The 16842-nt window shown below is 51.0% G+C and overlaps 7 protein-coding genes across 7 annotated transcripts; 4 read left to right on the top strand and 3 right to left on the bottom strand.

Annotated features, from left to right (window-relative positions):
• Window positions 1–92: 92 nt before the first annotated feature.
• On the top strand, window positions 93–1354 carry B0T23DRAFT_378255 (transcriptional regulator-domain-containing protein). Its single transcript, XM_062837081.1, has 2 exons — window positions 93–567; window positions 639–1354. Exons 1-2 carry the CDS (start codon window positions 339–341, stop codon window positions 1310–1312), a joined length of 903 nt encoding a protein of 300 aa, XP_062694558.1. The 5' UTR covers window positions 93–338; the 3' UTR covers window positions 1313–1354.
• Window positions 1355–2400, bottom strand: B0T23DRAFT_378252 (uncharacterized protein). The gene is made up of 2 exons (XM_062837080.1): window positions 2141–2400; window positions 1355–1985 (listed from the first exon to the last, which is right to left on the bottom strand). The coding sequence occupies exons 1-2, from the start codon at window positions 2168–2170 to the stop codon at window positions 1743–1745; spliced, it is 273 nt and encodes a 90-aa protein (XP_062694557.1). The 5' UTR covers window positions 2171–2400; the 3' UTR covers window positions 1355–1742.
• Window positions 2401–2423: 23 nt separating this feature from the next.
• Window positions 2424–4693, bottom strand: B0T23DRAFT_356735 (GPI mannosyltransferase 4). The gene is made up of 4 exons (XM_062836181.1): window positions 4292–4693; window positions 3844–4229; window positions 3650–3777; window positions 2424–3600 (listed from the first exon to the last, which is right to left on the bottom strand). Exons 1-4 carry the CDS (start codon window positions 4398–4400, stop codon window positions 2670–2672), a joined length of 1554 nt encoding a protein of 517 aa, XP_062694556.1. The 5' UTR covers window positions 4401–4693; the 3' UTR covers window positions 2424–2669.
• Window positions 4694–6749: 2056 nt separating this feature from the next.
• Window positions 6750–7897, top strand: B0T23DRAFT_126696 (negative regulator sulfur controller-3). Its single transcript, XM_062832125.1, has 3 exons — window positions 6750–6959; window positions 7041–7306; window positions 7405–7897. Exons 1-3 carry the CDS (start codon window positions 6887–6889, stop codon window positions 7579–7581), a joined length of 516 nt encoding a protein of 171 aa, XP_062694555.1. The 5' UTR covers window positions 6750–6886; the 3' UTR covers window positions 7582–7897.
• Window positions 7898–9115: 1218 nt separating this feature from the next.
• B0T23DRAFT_428048 (ribosomal protein L39e) lies at window positions 9116–9700 on the bottom strand (the record flags this gene model as incomplete). Its single annotated transcript, XM_062840109.1, has 3 exons — window positions 9116–9164; window positions 9379–9479; window positions 9695–9700. The coding sequence occupies 3 exons, from the start codon at window positions 9698–9700 to the stop codon at window positions 9116–9118; spliced, it is 156 nt and encodes a 51-aa protein (XP_062694554.1).
• Window positions 9701–10293: 593 nt separating this feature from the next.
• On the top strand, window positions 10294–11194 carry B0T23DRAFT_126667 (ADP-ribosylation factor 1). Its single transcript, XM_062832124.1, has 3 exons — window positions 10294–10585; window positions 10656–11063; window positions 11132–11194. Exons 1-3 carry the CDS (start codon window positions 10463–10465, stop codon window positions 11150–11152), a joined length of 552 nt encoding a protein of 183 aa, XP_062694553.1. The 5' UTR covers window positions 10294–10462; the 3' UTR covers window positions 11153–11194.
• Window positions 11195–13785: 2591 nt separating this feature from the next.
• B0T23DRAFT_126601 (S-adenosyl-L-methionine-dependent methyltransferase) lies at window positions 13786–15518 on the top strand. Its single transcript, XM_062832123.1, has 4 exons — window positions 13786–13792; window positions 13894–14044; window positions 14137–15107; window positions 15160–15518. Exons 3-4 carry the CDS (start codon window positions 14151–14153, stop codon window positions 15400–15402), a joined length of 1200 nt encoding a protein of 399 aa, XP_062694552.1. The 5' UTR covers window positions 13786–13792; window positions 13894–14044; window positions 14137–14150; the 3' UTR covers window positions 15403–15518.
• Window positions 15519–16842: the final 1324 nt, after the last annotated feature.

Raw genomic sequence — 16842 nt, 5'->3', positions numbered from 1 at the left:
GCCAATGAGTCGTGTTCGAGGGGCAACACCCGACAAGGGGTTCGGGACACGCCCCTGGCGAACCACCGCGCCGCCCATGTCGATGGGCCGTTTTCCTTCCCGCCCCGCGCCCGAACCCCGGCCGCCATTCGGCACAGCTTAACCTAACAATTCTCAGAATTTTGACTGAGAGCTCCGTCCATTGTCGCGGGAAGAGCCGTCTCGCCGTTTTGTCTTTGTACGCTTCTCTTCTGGGTTGTCGAGTCGCGTCAACCCGCCTTCGAAATTTCCTAGTGTTTGTCAATCTGACGCGCTTTGCTCATCTTCCAGACTACCTACTTCTCTCGCAAAGTGCAATAATGGCTTCCCTCACGCGGAGCATCGTCATCGGTCCACTCTCCCGGTCTTCCTCCAAATCCACGAGCTCCTCGATATGCGCGCATTGTCGGCGCACCTTCGTTAGCAGTCCCGCCCTGCAGTCTGGCCATAACAAGTGGTCCAAGATCAAGCATGAAAAGGCCGCCGCCGACGCCAAGAAAAATGCAGCCAGGACCGTCTTCACCAAGAACATCACCTTGTACTCGAAGCGTGCGTTCCACCGATCATCCCGATGCCCATCCGCCGGCTGAAGCCCGAGCTTACGCAGTTACGCGAGTTAGTCTATGGACCCAATCTCAACGATAACCCGCAGCTTGCCACTATCGTCGCGGCGGCCAAGAAGGCCGGTACCCCCAAGGCCTTAATCGAGGGAGCCATCGCCCGAGGCCAGGGCAAGTCGTCGGAAGGCGCTACCCTAGAGCCCGTGATATACGAGGCGATTGTACCACCCAACATCGCTCTGGTGGTGGACGCTGCGACAGAAAACACGAAGCGCGTTATAGAAGACTTGAACCAGATGGTGAAGAAGGCGAACGGTGCCAAGAGCCCGTCCAAGTTCCTCTTCGAGCGGAGAGGCCGCGTGATCTTTGAGAAGGGCGAGAGCGGCCTGGACGTAGATGACATCATGGAGGATGCGATTGAGGCTGGCGCTGAGGATCTCGAGAACGACGAAGAGGGCAACATTATTGTCTGGTCGGACCCCTCGTCAACTCAGCAGATCTGCAAGGCTGTTGGATCCAAGTTCAACCTCAAGATCGCCGAATCCGACATTGTGTGGCATGCCATTGAGGATACCAAAGCTCCTCTGGACTCGTCCGACGAGTTGGTCAAGTTTATGGACCTCCTCACAAGCATCAAAGACTACCCTGATGTCCAGGCGATCTGGTCCAACGTATCCAGGGGAAACATGAGCGATGACGAGTGGGCCAGGGTGACTGAACTCATTGACGAGTAGCCCTGGCCTGAAAAGCAAAAAGAAGGGACATAACAAATGACTGTAAACATTGATAAATACCCTTTTCCAAAGATGATGTCCGGGCCCGATGCAACGCAGAGAGGTCCCTCCCTCGTGACCATGATACCTAATAATGACATGTTTTCCCATAAACGCCTTATAACCCATGTCGATACTCGTCCACCACTAACCACCATGGCTGTCCAACCGCGACGGCCCAGCTGGCCAGGTCGACTTCCATCTCTTCCTTTTACTACTCCAGTAATCTTACAATCCCCTCAGCCGAAGTTGCTCATAGCCAGAACCACAACACAACAGCCCCCCCTCTTCAATTGAGGGTGAATGACTCGTCTCGTCAGTTGCCGTAAACTTCAATTGTGCCCAGAATTCTCATAGGCAGGCCCCTCGACAGGTAGTCGACGTCGTCGCACTACTCCTGATCGTTGTTCTGCTGCTGCTGCTGCTGCTGAGCCTCACTCGCCAGCCTCTTCTCGCGCAAATAAAGTCTCCTGGCGCGCAGCCTCTCGAGCTCCTCGTGAATCTCGTCGCGGTCGTACGGGACCTTGTTGGCGTTCTCGGGCTTGGGCCAGAAGTCGGGGACGGAAAAGCGCTGGTCGAGGTTGGTGCCGAAGTAGAACATGATTCCGATGGGGAACATGAGGTACATGCCGAACTGTTTTTCCGTCATGGTCAGCCCACTGCAGCTCACACGCCTTGGTCGAGACAGCAAACGAAGCCGGAGAAGGGAAGAACAAGGGCGAGCTCTTTCGGGGAGGGCCCAGGCAGCTTGGTGAAGCTGGGATGGGATGGATGGGAGGGGCCGCTCACCTTGAAGACTTCGAGATTGAGACCACCCATCTTGGCTAGATCGCGGCTTTGGCGAGTGTGGTTCCTGGTGGTGGTGGTGGTGGCTGGCTGTGGACGGGAAGGTGCGGGCAGCTACGGAGCGTGGTGTTGTCGGTACCTTCAGTGTTGACTCGACGGAACCGGATGAAGTGGATGGACTTGTTCGGGTGATTGACGGAGCTTCAGTGCTCCCAAGTTCCAAATTTACAGTGGGTCGAAGCCCGTGGGCCGGTCAGCTTTCCTGTAAGACGCGATCCCCACCCCTGTCCCGAGCGGCCGTGCTTCCGCTGGCTCCCCGCAACAACCGATCCCCCCTAATTCTTGGCACATGTTTGTTTACTTTCTCAACCCTGTCTGTGGTTGTTTCCAGAATTAAGACCTTGCGCAAGCTTCATTCATTGTTTCTTGAGGACTTCTGGAATTCCATCAAGATACAGCCATTTTATAGAAAACGCTGTAGAATTAGACGGCCGCCGTTGATCAATCATTCCGCCATACCACTCTATCAGTCCTACTTGGGACAACTTTTGGTAACCCTCCATATCCCGAGGCCCCTCCTCCCAATTACTCTAGTCAGGGTATTCCAAACGCCGTCATCACCAAAATCCATATCATCCAGGTTCAAATGCTGCCGATATCGCCATACCTCCCGAAATCGTAGTCCGTCCAGGCCCTTGTTCGGTAGGTAAGGGTCTAGCCATGCAGCCGAAAGAGGCGCCACCAGATATGTTCCCTTCTTCTCCTTCAGATATTCATTGCTCCTCCTGTCCGCGGGGATATCGCATGTGGCAATTTTCTCCAGTTCCTCGAGCAATATCTCGCCCTTCATTCCCATAACATCTCGTGTGGTGAGGACCTCGTTCTTCCCGTTTAGAAGCCAGGTTGGTGGCATATACGTCTTCCACCAAATTGCTTGGGTAGCATCAGGCTGCTTGCTCAGGAATACTTGCGCTGGCACGATACCACCTTGGTGATAGACCCCAAATAATATGCCCAACACGAGGTTGAACACAATCCAGGACCCCAGCCAAATGCGCAAGGCCGACTTTCGTTTCGGAAGTCGAATGGAAGATAAGATGAGAGGGACTGTCGGGAGGAGGAATCTTGCTTCCTGATGCTTTGATAGGGAGAGAACAACAAGACCTGAGATAGCAGAGTACAGTCGTATAGAGCATTGCGGTCGGGTGAAGAGAAGCACGGCGGCTGGCCCGATCAGCTGTGGAAGGTTGGCAAGCAAATGTTGGTACCACGGGTGCAATCCATGTTGAGCCAAGTTTTTCGGGTCAATGTTGTAAAGAAAGTTGTTGAGCGGCGTCAATACAGGTCTTCTTATAAGGTCCAACCAGGTTATCGAGTGCGGTGTGTAGAAGGCCGTGTCGAGAGCGATGGCAAACAGCGTTGTTGAGATACCTGCAAAGACCAATATCATAAATGACAGAGGACTATCGACTATCAGCATGCATCCAGGAAACTGTGATCAGGCAGACTCACTTCTTCCAGTAGTATTTCAGCAACTGCAAGCCAGGAATCAACACAAAGGCGGGGAATGTGATGCGATTGAACACTCCAAAGACCGCAACAAAACCTAATACCGCTGAGGCAAGGAACGAACTGCGATTCTGTATTCGGATTGTCAGTGACCGTGATACCCAGGCGCATTGAAAGCATATGTTTGGGCCAATTACCGGATTCTCAACAATGCGCTGAATCAGCACCAGACACCATGCTACTACTAATGTTTCCACTGAGTTCGAAAAGGTGTGTGTCTGGAACGTCCAGGTCACGTAGGAGGAGGCGACAATGAGGACAGCAACGCGCCTATGTCTCGGCGATGGTATGAGCTCGTGGATAGCCCAATCCTCCAGGACGAAGCTTATGGCGAACATGAGGACGCGCAGGGTCCAGAACACTGCGATAGGCGGAATCTCGCCATCATTTCCATTTCCGATCCAAAGCCAGCGAAGAAGCAGCATCGGCAGCCCGTATACAGGCCATAGTGGGAAAACGCTACGGATCGGGTGCTCGTTCGTGAATTCCCACGTGTGCCGGACGGGATAATGAAAGATCTGTCCTGAAGCGCGACGAGTGTTAGCAATGCGCCATACAGTCTGCGGAGTGCAAATACAAACATACCGGCTATAACCTCTGGCCCTTGAAAGTTCTCATCTGGATGAAGATAGCTTGGTGATAAGGCAAACCAGAGCCTTACCAACACCAAGAAAAGGTATGTTCTCCGCAACATGTCAAGTTCGTGATCCTGCGACTGCAGTCATTCGCGACCCATGTGAGCATCCGTTCTTGGGGCGCACGCAGCCGTTCGAGGCACTGGAACTCGCGGGAAGCTAAAGGGGCATCACCGGATGGAAATGTTAAGGAGGGAAGTCGCTGTGATTAAAATAACGGCATGATGGCGTGTCGGGAAGAGAACGCGCTCAAACATAACCCGAAAGCGACGAGGAGAATCTTTGGGTGTGGTAATCAGAAAGGAACCTGGAAGGGATGGGCCTGTAACCTTCGTGGGAAGGGAATGCCCAATTGCCCATGGGACCGGGAGTGGACGGTGGCATCGTGCCACATCTCAGGTACCTCTACTGCGTAGGAGCGAACCCTGTCCGCGAACAGCTCCGAACAGGGCAAGGGGGGTGATGGTCAGCATCCCTCAGGCACGCTAAAGAATTGGATCCGACCGTCCGTTTGAATCATGCAAACGCGCCTTTCCCGCAATTCCCCTGTACGCTACCATCGCTGTAACCAGGGGCACCTAATCCAGCTTCATATGTAGTGTCACCATCCGCACTAGTACAAAGCATCACACCTCCCTCGTCAGGCGTCCAGGTGTTCTCCAGTGAAGGAGCGAGCCATCATGTCTCGCAAGGCCCTTTGAGATGGAAGTATTCACGAGTTTCGAAGGAAGCAAGCAGCTGAGAGTTCAACTTTTCCTGGACGGCAGGGTCGTATGTGAAGGTAGGTACCTAGGTAGTGATGAGCGACTTTTCGCGGCGAGCCCCTGCAGGTACTATTGCTTGAATCTTGACAAGCTTCGGACTTGTTTGCTGCGATCGGAAAGGAAGGCTTCTGGAATTCTTGAATCTCAAATTAGGTGGGGTGAGGACATCTCCAGATTCCCCACGCAGTTGTCCGTCCGCATTCGGGCCAGTCGGCAGGCTCGTTGGCGCGAGTCTAGGTGCCTTGGTAATCTCCTCCCGCACGGGTGCAGCAACTTGTCGATCTGTGTGAGCCGGACCATGAATGACGAATTACATAGTATATATGTACCTTTATTTGTACCTATATTCGCGCCGGGACACAGCTTTGGAATCTTGACATTTCGCCTTCGTGATCTGAGTGTACATCATACTGCGATACCGGCAGATGGTAAGCAAAAGATGTCCTGGTCTGTTAGTGCTAAAGCGCAATAGACAGCATCATGTGCTGCATTCCTTAAATCTCTAGCAAAGCGGCCTTGAATATTGATAGGCCCTCATGTTGACCGCTTGTCCTTCCTCCCACGGAAGTTGATTTTCTGTGCTCGTTGGACGGGAGGTACGGCAGCTTTTGGCACATTCAAGCTGCACCCCTTTACTTGATAATCCGTATCAATGATGCGAGATAGCAACAAAAGCCAGAGTGGCTCAGGACAGTTTTCGGTGCCATTAAGTAGTTGTCCATCATGTATATACTTCATCTAGGAGCTTTTCCAACCGAAGCCATTGACATCCCGACATCCAACTTACAAGCCTGGGTAAAATCTACCGGGCGTGCGGGCGTATCGTCCTGAGCCGGAACATAGCTGGTGAATATAGAGCATCTGGAAAAACGCATAGTTTTGGTGTGGGAAACCACATCTAGTCAGCTGTCAACGAACCTAATTCGTATGTACATAGTATGTGCCGGTCTTGGATCATTTTTATTATCCGACGCAATGCTTTGTGTGTATTGCAAGCATGAAGACATCTGTAGCTTCAAGTGTCCCCAGATCACGCCAACGACGGTCCCCACATCGTCTCTTCTTGACTCAAAATACTAATCACTGGTGTGCAAATGTCCCATCGTTTCGTCGATGGGAGCTGCGTGGTGCCAAAGGTACATGAAACGGCGCGTGAACGGTCAGGTTCTTTCTCCAGGACGTTTCTGCGTCTTCCGTGTTGGAGCAAGTCCATCCGTCCCTCCAGGCAGGGCTTGGGCACTGACCACCCAACCCCATTATATTCCAACCCAAGAAGGCTGACGAGCTGGGGGATCACGCCAGGATTGCTAGGTGGTCTATGCACGCACTTTACGTGCGCGCAATTGGACTCTTTTGCGTGCAGCGAGCTCCACAAAATGAAGGCAGAGGCGACTCGTTTGTCGGAAGGACCGACTGCGCCCGCCAACGGGCACTCACGCGGACCTCCGTCTACTTTCATCACTAGCCCAAGCAAACTACAGGCAACCTTTCACGGGGAAACCATAAGAACCACTGCATCACACCGCGTGCGTTCCTTCTCTCATTATTGCCAAACCTCCTGCAACTCAGAGCAAGGTCACTTTTACGTTTGAGCTTGAATTTGCGCAAACAGGTAGGTACCTATATAACAACACCGTCTCCCACTTTTTCCCCCACAATTGAACTATCCCCTCTTTGCATCATTCACACCACCAGCATCAATCACATATACAGCCAACTCAACCCATCAACATCCATCGACGTATCTTCTAACGCCAAAAATACGACTACAGACATTCAACATGGCGGAGAACGACGAACGTGCCCTCCAGAAGGTATCTCTCCAGAGCAACGATGGACAAATCATCACCGTCGGTGAGTAGAGTTACCCCGCCACCTGGCCTGTCTCCTTTTCTTTCTCTGCGACTGCAGCCGACTAACTGGCGTCAAACACAGATCGTGTTGTTGCCGAGCGATCCCTTCTCATCAAGAACCTGATTGAGGATTTGGGCGACGAGGCTGTTATGAACGAGGCTATTCCCCTACCAAACGTCAACGAGCCTGTCCTCCGAAAGGTTGTCGAGTGGTGCGAGCACCACCGCAAGGACCCGCCCCAGACCACCGAGGACGAGAACGACAGCCGTAAGAAGAGCACGGAGATCGACGAATGGGATCAGAAGTTCATGCAGGTTGACCAGGAGATGCTCTTCGAGATCATTCTCGTAGGTTTCTCCCTCGTTCTACCCGCCGATGCTACTTGATATGCAAACATCACTCAGGTTCTGCAGGGTCAGATCATGCTGACATATTCCTCATCCAGGCTGCCAACTACATGGACATCAAGCCCCTCCTTGATGTTGGATGCAAGACCGTTGCCAACATGATCAAGGGCAAGTCCCCTGAGGAGATTCGAAAGACGTTCAATATCACAAACGATTTCACTCCAGAGGAGGAGGAACAGATCCGCCGCGAGAACGAATGGGCGGAAGACCGTTAGCCGATCAAGACCAGTTTCCACGTCAAGTCACTTTGCAACGCCGGGACCACCGTCTACCAACGACAGAGGTTACCCCTGTGCTTCGTCTACCGGGACGCACACGTTAGCCGAGTTCGGCGGATATGGGGAGAGCTGTTATGTTGGGAGATGGATATCAAAGACATCTCGTGTTATCGACAGCATCTCGACGACGACGTGATACGGTTTGGGCATTCCTGGGAGGGCCACAAATGAAGCTCTTCCACTCAGTACGTTCGATCGTACCTTTGCGTTGGCAGGCGTTTAGAGGCGTTGTTCTCTAGCTTTTTTCTACGGCTCCTTGTTTTCTTAGGTTGAATCGAGGGTTTTCTTATGATGATACAGTTTGTGAACCAGGCCCTCACGTGTCGAGAACGTCCTTACCGTAAAGGCCAACAACGTCGTCACGATTCTGTTCCGTGTTATTGCCATGATGATCCCCTTTACCACTAACGTACTCTATATATTGGCACCTCGTATCCGCTTAATACGCGCATCATGTGAACTGTAGTCTAATGGTAGCAACAACGACTCTCTGTTTCGTGGCAGCTATTCATGGTTTAAGGCACGGAGTCACCAGGAAAAAATGGGCCTCAGAGTAGGGGAAAGAAAAGTCAGCCATACTTCCACACTACCCACCATCGTCCTATGCTAAAGCGCTCCCGGTAACACTGGTAGATACAGAAATGGCACTTCCCACTGCCAATTTGACGTAACGAACTCAACCATGGCCCGGCGCAAAGATGGCATGGAGTTGCCCGTGCAAACAAACAACATACTAATGGTCCAGATTGCAGAGAACTAGGAGGGAGCTTACCCAAGTTGTATATCATGGCTCATTTTTACTCGCTTTATGAAAGACAAGGGTACAAAAGTCGTTGATGGAACGTAGGCGGGCTGATTTAGACGTTACCCACGTCTTTTGATTATCAAGCCCCCTCGGTGCCACAGACCTTGATATAATGCGCACACGTACATGGTACATAAACCAATTTTGTAGCACAGTTCCGAGAACATAGGTAGAACAAATATGGGAATCAACTCTCGTGCACCACGTTTTCTCTCATTTCAGATCCTAATTCCCCCAGTAACCGTCCTTCTAAATGTTTGCCGTGAAAGCATAGTACTCCGAAAGTTTACGTTTCCCCAAAATAAGGATCGAGTTCCAGGATACTTCCCCCCGCCGAAAGAACACAGCTGAAAACCGACCGCCGCCGAGCCAGAACTTGGTTGTGATCACATCATCTTCCGGTATTTGCTTCCTGGTTGCCCTTGCCCGCTTCTCCTTTGTGATTGCTGGTGATCGGTGACTTCGCCCTAACAAAACAACTCCGTGGCGGGAGGTCGGGAAGATTTCGTTATCGGTTTGGTTTCGTAGGACAAAGGCCGAGAGAAGAAGGTTGCCGTCATAGGTCGCATTCCCAAGCTCCAGTTTTCGAAAAATGGAGGTGGTTCAGAGCAACCAGGAAAAGAAGACCATCATTGGGGGTGGAATATGGAAGAATCGTGAGAGCATTTAGAGGCCGAGACGGGTCTTGCGCCAGTGGCGACGCTTGGCGTTGTAGCTATTTGTCTCTTGTTAGCATCCAGCGTCATGATGAAGCAGTCGCCATGCGTTCTTGATTGCAGAAAGCTCGAGAGAGGGCATGTTGCGCCGGGTACAGCCGGGGCAGCTGGTTTGTTTTCCAGCTTCCCTCACCACCATCCCCGTCACTATCCATCCCTCTCCCTCTCCTCTGGCTGAACGCGACAGCAATGGGCGCTTATGGTGATATGTACCGGATGGTGTTGCCAGTGCGGAGGCGAATCCACTGGGGGATAGGCCTGTTCTGCTTCTGGGCCTTAGCAAGCTTCTGCTTGACACGGAAGGTCTTGTGGCTCTGTTTTCGCGATGCACCTCGTCAGCATAACTTGTCTTGCCGTCGTTCGAGCAGGTGAAGTCATGGACCCCTCCTCCATGCTTCAATCAATCGCTTCGCTATCATTTTGGGAATTCCGTATCGCTGCCATTTCTGGCATCGCAGGACGGCCGAAAATTCGACAGCAGAGCAATTCGGAGCATTCTCTACGCTCAACGTGGTGGGACGTTACGTACCGGCATTTTGACGGTGTTGTCGAGTTACCGGTCGATTTGGCTGGTGTCGATGAGGTGGGTTAGAATATTTGGTGTGGGCTTTCAAAAACCAAGCAGAACACTAGGGCCCGAAAGTGCGCATGTGGCTGAGTCACGTGTGTGCCTGTGGCTCGTACTTGTGGCACAGGCTCATTCACTCTTGGAGTCCGCTCTCTGACAGGACGGAAGGTCCATTTGGGTCCAGAAGGGAGGCGCACGAGCCACGAGTGCGGCTATCGGAGGTTTCCACGGCGCCGTCTCGCTGCCAATCGATTGCCAGGATGTTTGCAGTTGGGCAGGGCGCTTGGGGCGGCCTTGCCTCCCGGGACCCCTGAGTGCCGGCACGATCAAAGGAGCTCTTTGGCGGCATTGAGCGACGGCCTCTCTATGACAACGAGAGGAGCATCTTGAAGCAACCTAACCCAAAACACTTTTTTTTTCGCAATACCACGGCGCAACAAACCCTCGCTTATCCTGTCTTCAACCGTGCGCACGGGAGCATCCGAAAGATACCAGCTGGGCTGACCGCGCTTCCGTTCGCTGCCTCCTCGATAATACACTACTCGCCGTCATCATTTTCATCGACTAGTACGGCCCGATCCGACACGTTAGAGCCCGATCTGTATCAAGGAGTCGCCCTGTCTGGTCAAATCCTCTCCTCATCCGTCTAATTATCAACTGCCTCAATCATCACACTCCTACGAACTCAACGCGCTCTCAGTCTTCCGGGGCACTAGCCAACACGCAAAGATGGGTCAGAGCATGTCATGGTTGTCTAGCCTGTCCAACCTCTTTTGGACAAAGAAGGAAATCCGCATATTGATATTGGGCCTCGATAATGCCGGAAAGACAACACTACTATACAGGCTCAAGGTAGGCCCACCTGTTGAAAAGATGACGAATGGAAGCGCACACAGTTCGGAGAGCTGACAGTATGTTGTAGATTGGCGAGGTAGTAACCACGATACCAACAATCGGTTTCAACGTCGAATCAGTCACATACAAGAATCTCAACTTCAATGTGTGGGATCTGGGTGGTCAGACCAGCATCCGCCCGTACTGGAGGTGCTACTATGCGAACACGGCGGCGGTAATATTCGTTGTTGACTCGACCGATATGGAGCGATTGCAAACCGCGGCGGACGAGTTGGCCGCTATGTTGAACGAGGAAGAGCTGAAGGACGCTGCCCTATTGGTGTTTGCCAACAAGCAAGATCAGCCAGGTGCAAAGGGGGCGGCAGATATCTCTCAGGCTCTCCGCCTGGGCGAGCTAAGAGACAGGAACTGGAGCATCATGGCCTGCAGTGCAGTGGATGGGACAGGCATCACAGAGGGCATGGATTGGTTGGTGGTATGTTCAACCTCTTCTTTTGCTGCTCCCGGCCCGTTATTCTGTCTATGTGCTAACCAAGTGAGCAGCAAACCGTAAAAGAGGAGTAGTGGCCAAAGCAGGGAATGCGCAAATATCACCACCGGCTTTGAGATGACGAGGAGAATCTGTACAACAACAAATGACAACAACATCAACATTCGGGAATAGGTCGTACCGACGGAATTACATACCGGCACATGACTTGGGTATATCGGACACGTATGGCGGCGGCAGGCCGGGTTTCTCGGCGTTCTTGGGGGTTATGTCCCATGGTGGTTGGTACCAACGGATGCCTTGATGACAAACAAAACGACATAAGGGTTCAGAGATTTCTGCCTACATATATCAGCTTACGAGCTTTCTATAGCCTTCTTTTAATTAATGGACTGGCTCCGGCGACTATTCAACGTCGGATCGTCGGGTATTGAGACTTCAAGCACACAACAAAAGACGAAATTCGGACTTCTATAACATGTCTGCGCGTTGGGCAATCTCCCATTTCACGCGACATATTCCCGATTCCGATATCACTTATGTTCTCTTGCGCGGTGACTCTAAACTTGGTCATCAGTTGACCTGGGTATTTGCGGCTCGAATTCCGAGTGAGCCCAGAATAGTGCTTCAGCACAGGTTCAAAGCCAAGTCCAAATTGAGCCAACAGTACACACCAGTGAGGTGATGTTCAGCCATCGTGCTCACAGTCTAAAGTTTCCCCATTGCAAATTATAAACTCTTACAACGCGGGAATGTACTTTCCGGTGGTCGTCCTTCATGCCACTATTCAACATGCGATGACCAACTTATCTACGAGATCAGACCGGATCTAACTTTTCCTCAATGCCCATAGCGGTTTGCAATCTTTCCTTTTTTTTCTGTTTTTTTTCTTTCTTTCTTTTTTTTTTTTTTTTTTGGGGGGGGGGGGGGGTTTTTTCTTCCTCATTTTTCCTCTTTTTTTTTCCCCTTTCTCTTCTTCCTCCCGCTTGTCTTCTCTTATGTCAATCGAAACATTTGGAGGGAACTCGGATATTCGTGATTCAGCCGGGAAGAGATTCTGCCCAATACATAGGGAAGCGATTTGAAGGTGGTTTCACTAGTTTCTTAGGCTTCGTTTGACCTATGCTGTTTATCTCAGTAACTCCGTCTTCACCATTGCCCTCGCATCTGGCAGCTGCCCCAATTACTTTCACTATATGCTCTCATGCGAGGCGGCGTTCGCTCCGCTGTTCAAACATATGTTATGGAGGTTACTGTCAAACCAGTGAAATTGTCAAAAGAAGCTAAGAAATCATAATGCTGACTTTCAGGACGAGCATTAAGCAAAATAGATGGTCTTGAATAGAGGATGAGAATGGAAGTTATAGTCAGGCACGGAACAAGTCAGGCTGAAGCAGGCTGGTGATGTGCCACCGGATTTCGGGGGGAATTGCTTTCGCACTTGGTGAGTATCCATGTAAGTGGACAGGAATGCGCTTCCTCCTGGGTACTCTTACCGTTGCGAAGTCATGGCCCACCCAATGGTCACGTAAGCTTTCTCGTGAAGTGCATTTCTAGCCGGCCACGTCTTCCCTTCAACCAGACAACTGAACTAGTCCATCTGACTCTATCGTCTTCCCACCAAGGTCTCTCATCGTGACAGTAAATGGTTGAGCCATGTAAACATATCTGTCCAACTGTGAGCTCTATTGGGACGGGTACTGTGAAGCACGATACCTTCGGAGAAGACAAATATGTACCGCTGAATCTCATTCAACTCGGATGTCTCCCCGCCCCCTGTCGTCGGCAATTGGAGTATGTGATATGCCGAGGTCTGCATGCCCTTTTGAGGCGTCGCCGTGAAGGCCTCTCTCTCCAGACGTGATTGGCTAGTATAGTTTCGGGGATATATCCGAGTTAGCGATGCAACACAGATGAACTCCTGCAACTACATCCTCCAGGAACCGCACAATTGCATGCAGGTTCAGGGGGTTCTACTGTACGTTGAGCATCGTTCTGCATTCCGGCATTGCGAAGCGAACTTGGAGCAAAGGTATCAACCGGTACTTACCTACTAAACGAAGTATAAAAAGTAGAACAACTTGGGAGCATACACTGATACAGACACCAAAGACCCATTACGTAGAGGTACGTAATACAGCAAAGTCCCCTGCAAGTGCAACCCCTCTCCCTCTTTTTTTCTTTTTTTTCCCTGCAAACACACACAAACTAAACGACCCATCAAGTGTAAACCTGTGGGCCGCCCGAACTCCCTTTTGTGTATGAGGGTGAAGCACCAGAAGTTGTACACACGCCATTCAGTGCAAATCATCCAAAGCTGTACCCCCAAACATAGCCAATCCAGACAAACCAAGCTAAGCGAGCCGAAATGTGGAGTCTCTTCCCCGAACAAACCACCGTTCTCTCGGGCCTTCCGAAGTCTTGGGCCCCCTGATAGCCAGCATTGAAATGTGAAGCAGGCGGTCCAAGATCTCATCAAAGGTTTGAGATGGAGGTATTCTTAGTCAAAGAAGAGGGTTTTGCTTCAACATCGTGCTGGTACTGCTTACTCAGACTCGCCCCATATCGCACAAAGGTCTCCTGACATCGCGGGGCAGCTTAGGTACCAGCTCAAAACTCCGACTTCAAGGTGAGATCTATCTGGCATCCTACCGCCCGAGCAGACCAACTACTACATATGGCACCTTACCGTCTAATCCACAATCCGTCACCGGGTAAGCATCAAAGCAGCCGGGCAAAGCCTCGGCCAGACAGTTGATTGGGCTGCATTTCCTTCGGCAACCTTTTGGGACCCGCGACTAACTAACATCAATAGTACCGCACTAATAATCGATTTGCACCAAGTGAAAAGAGTTGTCAGAAACTCGGGGTTACTCTTATGTATAATCCGCTTCCCAGCTAGGCTTAGGCGTCTGGAGCCCCTTGTCGTCGTTTGAATTTAAAAAAAACGCTATAGTCCGCCGGATGTACGCTGGTTCTCACATGGTTACCCTTCTTATTTTCAACTCGGATTCTTTCTTTCCTTGACCCTTCATATCCTACACACTGACCCTTACAGACGATCTTTCAACCATGGGCGTTCCCGAAAAACGAAAGGCCGAGTCGCCATTGTCCGACGCTGCGGCTTCGCCTAAGCCAACAGCCCCTGGTCCCTCCTCTCCTGGTTCCAAGGAAAATTCACCTACTCATGCCTCGTCCTCTCCTAGATCTGAGGGAAGGTCACCAACACCCGCTCCTGATTCTCCAGCGCCCGAATTGCCTGGCGTTATGTCCGGTGCACATTGGCTTCAGCAAGGTCTTCCTGAGACCGACACGGATGACAAAGATTCAACTCTGGGAAGTGATGTTGAAAGCTCGACTGCCTCAATTTCATCGAGTATTCTCAACTACCGCACCATCAACGGTCGAACCTACCATAGTGATTCGGTGACAGACGGAGAATACTGGGCTCCCAATGATCAAAAGATGCTTGGAGCCCTGGAGATCTACTATCACTCCCTCTTTCTTATGACGGACAAACAGCTTTTCCAAGCCCCTCTCAAGGACAATGTTCAGCATGCCATTGATATCGGTACTGGCGAAGGATTCTGGGCAATCGACTTTGCCGACAAATTCCCCTACTGCGATGTGGTCGGTACGGATATTTCGCCTATCCAGCCCACTTGGACCCCGCCAAATTTGCGCTTCGAGATTGATGATGCGACCAAGGAATGGACATTCAAGGAAAACTTTTTCGACTATATCCACATCTCGTTCCTCAACGGCGCTATTGAAGACTGGGGAAACTTGTACAAAAATGCCTATCGGTGCTGCAAGCCTGGCGGTTGGATTGAGCACTTTGATTGTTCTCCCATCGTCTCGTGTGATGACGAAACCCTTCCTCCCGATTCTGCGTTGGCCACATACGGAAAAATCCTGGACGAGGCTGGAAAGCGAATTGGTAGGAGTTTGACCATCGCTCATGATGGAACCCAAGAGCCCGGTTTGAAGGAGGCGGGATTTGTGAACCTCCATACGAAGCAGTGGAAGGTATGTTCCGTCACGACCCAGAGTTAGGGATAAAGCTGACCAGCGACTTTAGCAACCCTTGTCTCCCTGGCCGAAAGACCCTAAGCAAAAGGAAATAGGCCTCTACACCTACGCTGCTGTCACATCGGACCTTGAGGGTGTCATCCAATTCCTCTTCCATAAAGTCATGGGCTGGTCGACGGAGGAAGTCGCGGTATTTGCGGCGCACATGCGTCAAGAGATGAAGGAGCAGAAGATCCACGGCTACTGGACCTGGAAGGTTGTGTACGGGCAAAAGCCGGAGGACGCGGAGTGAAGAAGGCAAACAAAAAAATGGTGGTGAATGGAGATTTCTGGGTGACTGTGAAAAATGTTCCAGAGGACGATAGTCCAATGTAAAGAACGCGCTGTTAATGATGTGAAGATCACATTTAACTTTCAGTGTGTCAGTAAAATTCACAGTTTGTCTGTTTTCGTGGCCCAACCAGGATTTCTGGCTCGTCTTCCAAGAAGCTGAGCCTCAATGAAACAGAGCAATGCAGGAACGCTTACCATCCAAAATGCGCATCGAGGCTGTGCGAAGTGTCAAACCGGAAATATCGATCGATCACTTTGTGTAGTGTAAGCACCCAGGAACCCTGATCGTGTGGAAGACAAGAACCTGGGGAAAGCCACCAACGGAACTTCCATAAACAAGGGGTGTAGAAAGCGAAGGTCTTACTGGTCCTTTTGATGCTCCCGATACTCTGGTTCAGCGGCGTAGAAGGTGCCGCCTCTCGGGGACTGTGTTCGTATGACCGACCCATTCGAAGAGCTGAAACTATTTTGCAAGAATCAAGGGCCGTTGAAAATAATACCTACTATGTGGTGAAGAGACCCCGCTGTCAAAGCTGCGTAAACAAAGTAACAGCTTCTGCAAAGATCCAGAAAGAAAAGACATGAACGTGCAAGTAGCATGACCTGAAGGACAGCCTCACTTTGACATAAGTCAAGTATTCGAGTGTATATCACACTTCGTCAGCAATCGAACTTGCTTGTCAGAGCCTTGAAAACCAAGACACTCACCAGATTGGTTCATCCGACCATCGTCATTTTGACTATCTTTACTTCAGCAACTGCTATTGTCCTCAACGCACTTCGCCGCAGGAAGACATATACCTCAGTAGGATCCCGAATTCCACGATCCAGAATCCCACGATCCCGTAATATCCCGAAATATCAAGTGCTAGGCTTCTTCGGCACTGCTCCTAAGTCATCCTCGTTGACCGCAGTCTTTGAATAGATACTAGTATCTCCAGAGTTCTCAAATGTTTCCAAAATGCAACCTCGAACAATTGAACTTTGTGATGGGCAAGCGACGTGATGGAGGCAACCACGAGACCACGCGATGGAACCTTAACTCAAAAACCCGCCATTCAGAAGCCTCTCATGTATAACAACCTCCAAACATGAGACAAGGGTTCTTCGCATGGGATGAGTTGTATGTGGTTCTGCTGAGGTAGGACTGCTTCTAGCGACTGATCTACTGTGCAGTAGCGCAAGGCAGCCTTTCTCGACAACAAGAGAAAGAAATTGATCTTTCCCCTTTGATGCCCGATTTGCCTTTCTGGCAATAGCCGATGAACAGCTGAAGCTTTCAAGCATTATGCATGAAACCTTTGAGAAAGTGGGAGGGATGAGGTGGTCCCCTACAAATCGCTCCGCGTCACGTCTTACGATGACAATGACGACGACACCGGGTCGGCGACGGGACTGC

Source organism: Neurospora hispaniola (genome assembly GCF_033458365.1).
Source record: "Neurospora hispaniola strain FGSC 10403 chromosome Unknown B0T23scaffold_3, whole genome shotgun sequence".
NCBI classification, from domain to species: Eukaryota; Fungi; Ascomycota; class Sordariomycetes; order Sordariales; family Sordariaceae; genus Neurospora; species Neurospora hispaniola.
Note: the sequence above shows the minus strand (reverse complement) of the source record. Positions and strands in the feature narration are given on the sequence as shown.

Bases quoted from the DNA above. Each gene is read 5' to 3' on its own strand.
- B0T23DRAFT_378255 (XM_062837081.1), top strand. From the start codon at position 339: ATGGCTTCCCTCACGCGGAGCATCGTCATCGGTCCACTCTCCCGGTCT. The intron at 568-638 runs GTGCGTTCCACC...TACGCGAGTTAG, and splicing joins CATCACCTTGTACTCGAAGC to TCTATGGACCCAATCTCAAC.
- B0T23DRAFT_378252 (XM_062837080.1), bottom strand. From the start codon at position 2,170: ATGGGTGGTCTCAATCTCGAAGTCTTCAAG. The intron at 1,986-2,140 runs GTGAGCGGCCCC...ACGGAAAAACAG, and splicing joins TCAATCTCGAAGTCTTCAAG to TTCGGCATGTACCTCATGTT.
- B0T23DRAFT_126667 (XM_062832124.1), top strand. From the start codon at position 10,463: ATGGGTCAGAGCATGTCATGGTTGTCTAGCCTGTCCAACCTCTTTTGG. The intron at 10,586-10,655 runs GTAGGCCCACCT...AGTATGTTGTAG, and splicing joins CACTACTATACAGGCTCAAG to ATTGGCGAGGTAGTAACCAC. The intron at 11,064-11,131 runs GTATGTTCAACC...CCAAGTGAGCAG, and splicing joins AGGGCATGGATTGGTTGGTG to CAAACCGTAAAAGAGGAGTA.
- B0T23DRAFT_356735 (XM_062836181.1), bottom strand. From the start codon at position 4,400: ATGTTGCGGAGAACATACCTTTTCTTGGTGTTGGTAAGGCTCTGGTTT. The intron at 3,778-3,843 runs GTAATTGGCCCA...ATCCGAATACAG, and splicing joins AGCGCATTGTTGAGAATCCG to AATCGCAGTTCGTTCCTTGC. The intron at 3,601-3,649 runs GTGAGTCTGCCT...GATAGTCGATAG, and splicing joins CTGAAATACTACTGGAAGAA to TCCTCTGTCATTTATGATAT.
- B0T23DRAFT_126601 (XM_062832123.1), top strand. From the start codon at position 14,151: ATGGGCGTTCCCGAAAAACGAAAGGCCGAGTCGCCATTGTCCGACGCT. The intron at 15,108-15,159 runs GTATGTTCCGTC...CAGCGACTTTAG, and splicing joins TCCATACGAAGCAGTGGAAG to CAACCCTTGTCTCCCTGGCC.
- B0T23DRAFT_126696 (XM_062832125.1), top strand. From the start codon at position 6,887: ATGGCGGAGAACGACGAACGTGCCCTCCAGAAGGTATCTCTCCAGAGC. The intron at 6,960-7,040 runs GTGAGTAGAGTT...CGTCAAACACAG, and splicing joins TGGACAAATCATCACCGTCG to ATCGTGTTGTTGCCGAGCGA. The intron at 7,307-7,404 runs GTAGGTTTCTCC...TTCCTCATCCAG, and splicing joins TGCTCTTCGAGATCATTCTC to GCTGCCAACTACATGGACAT.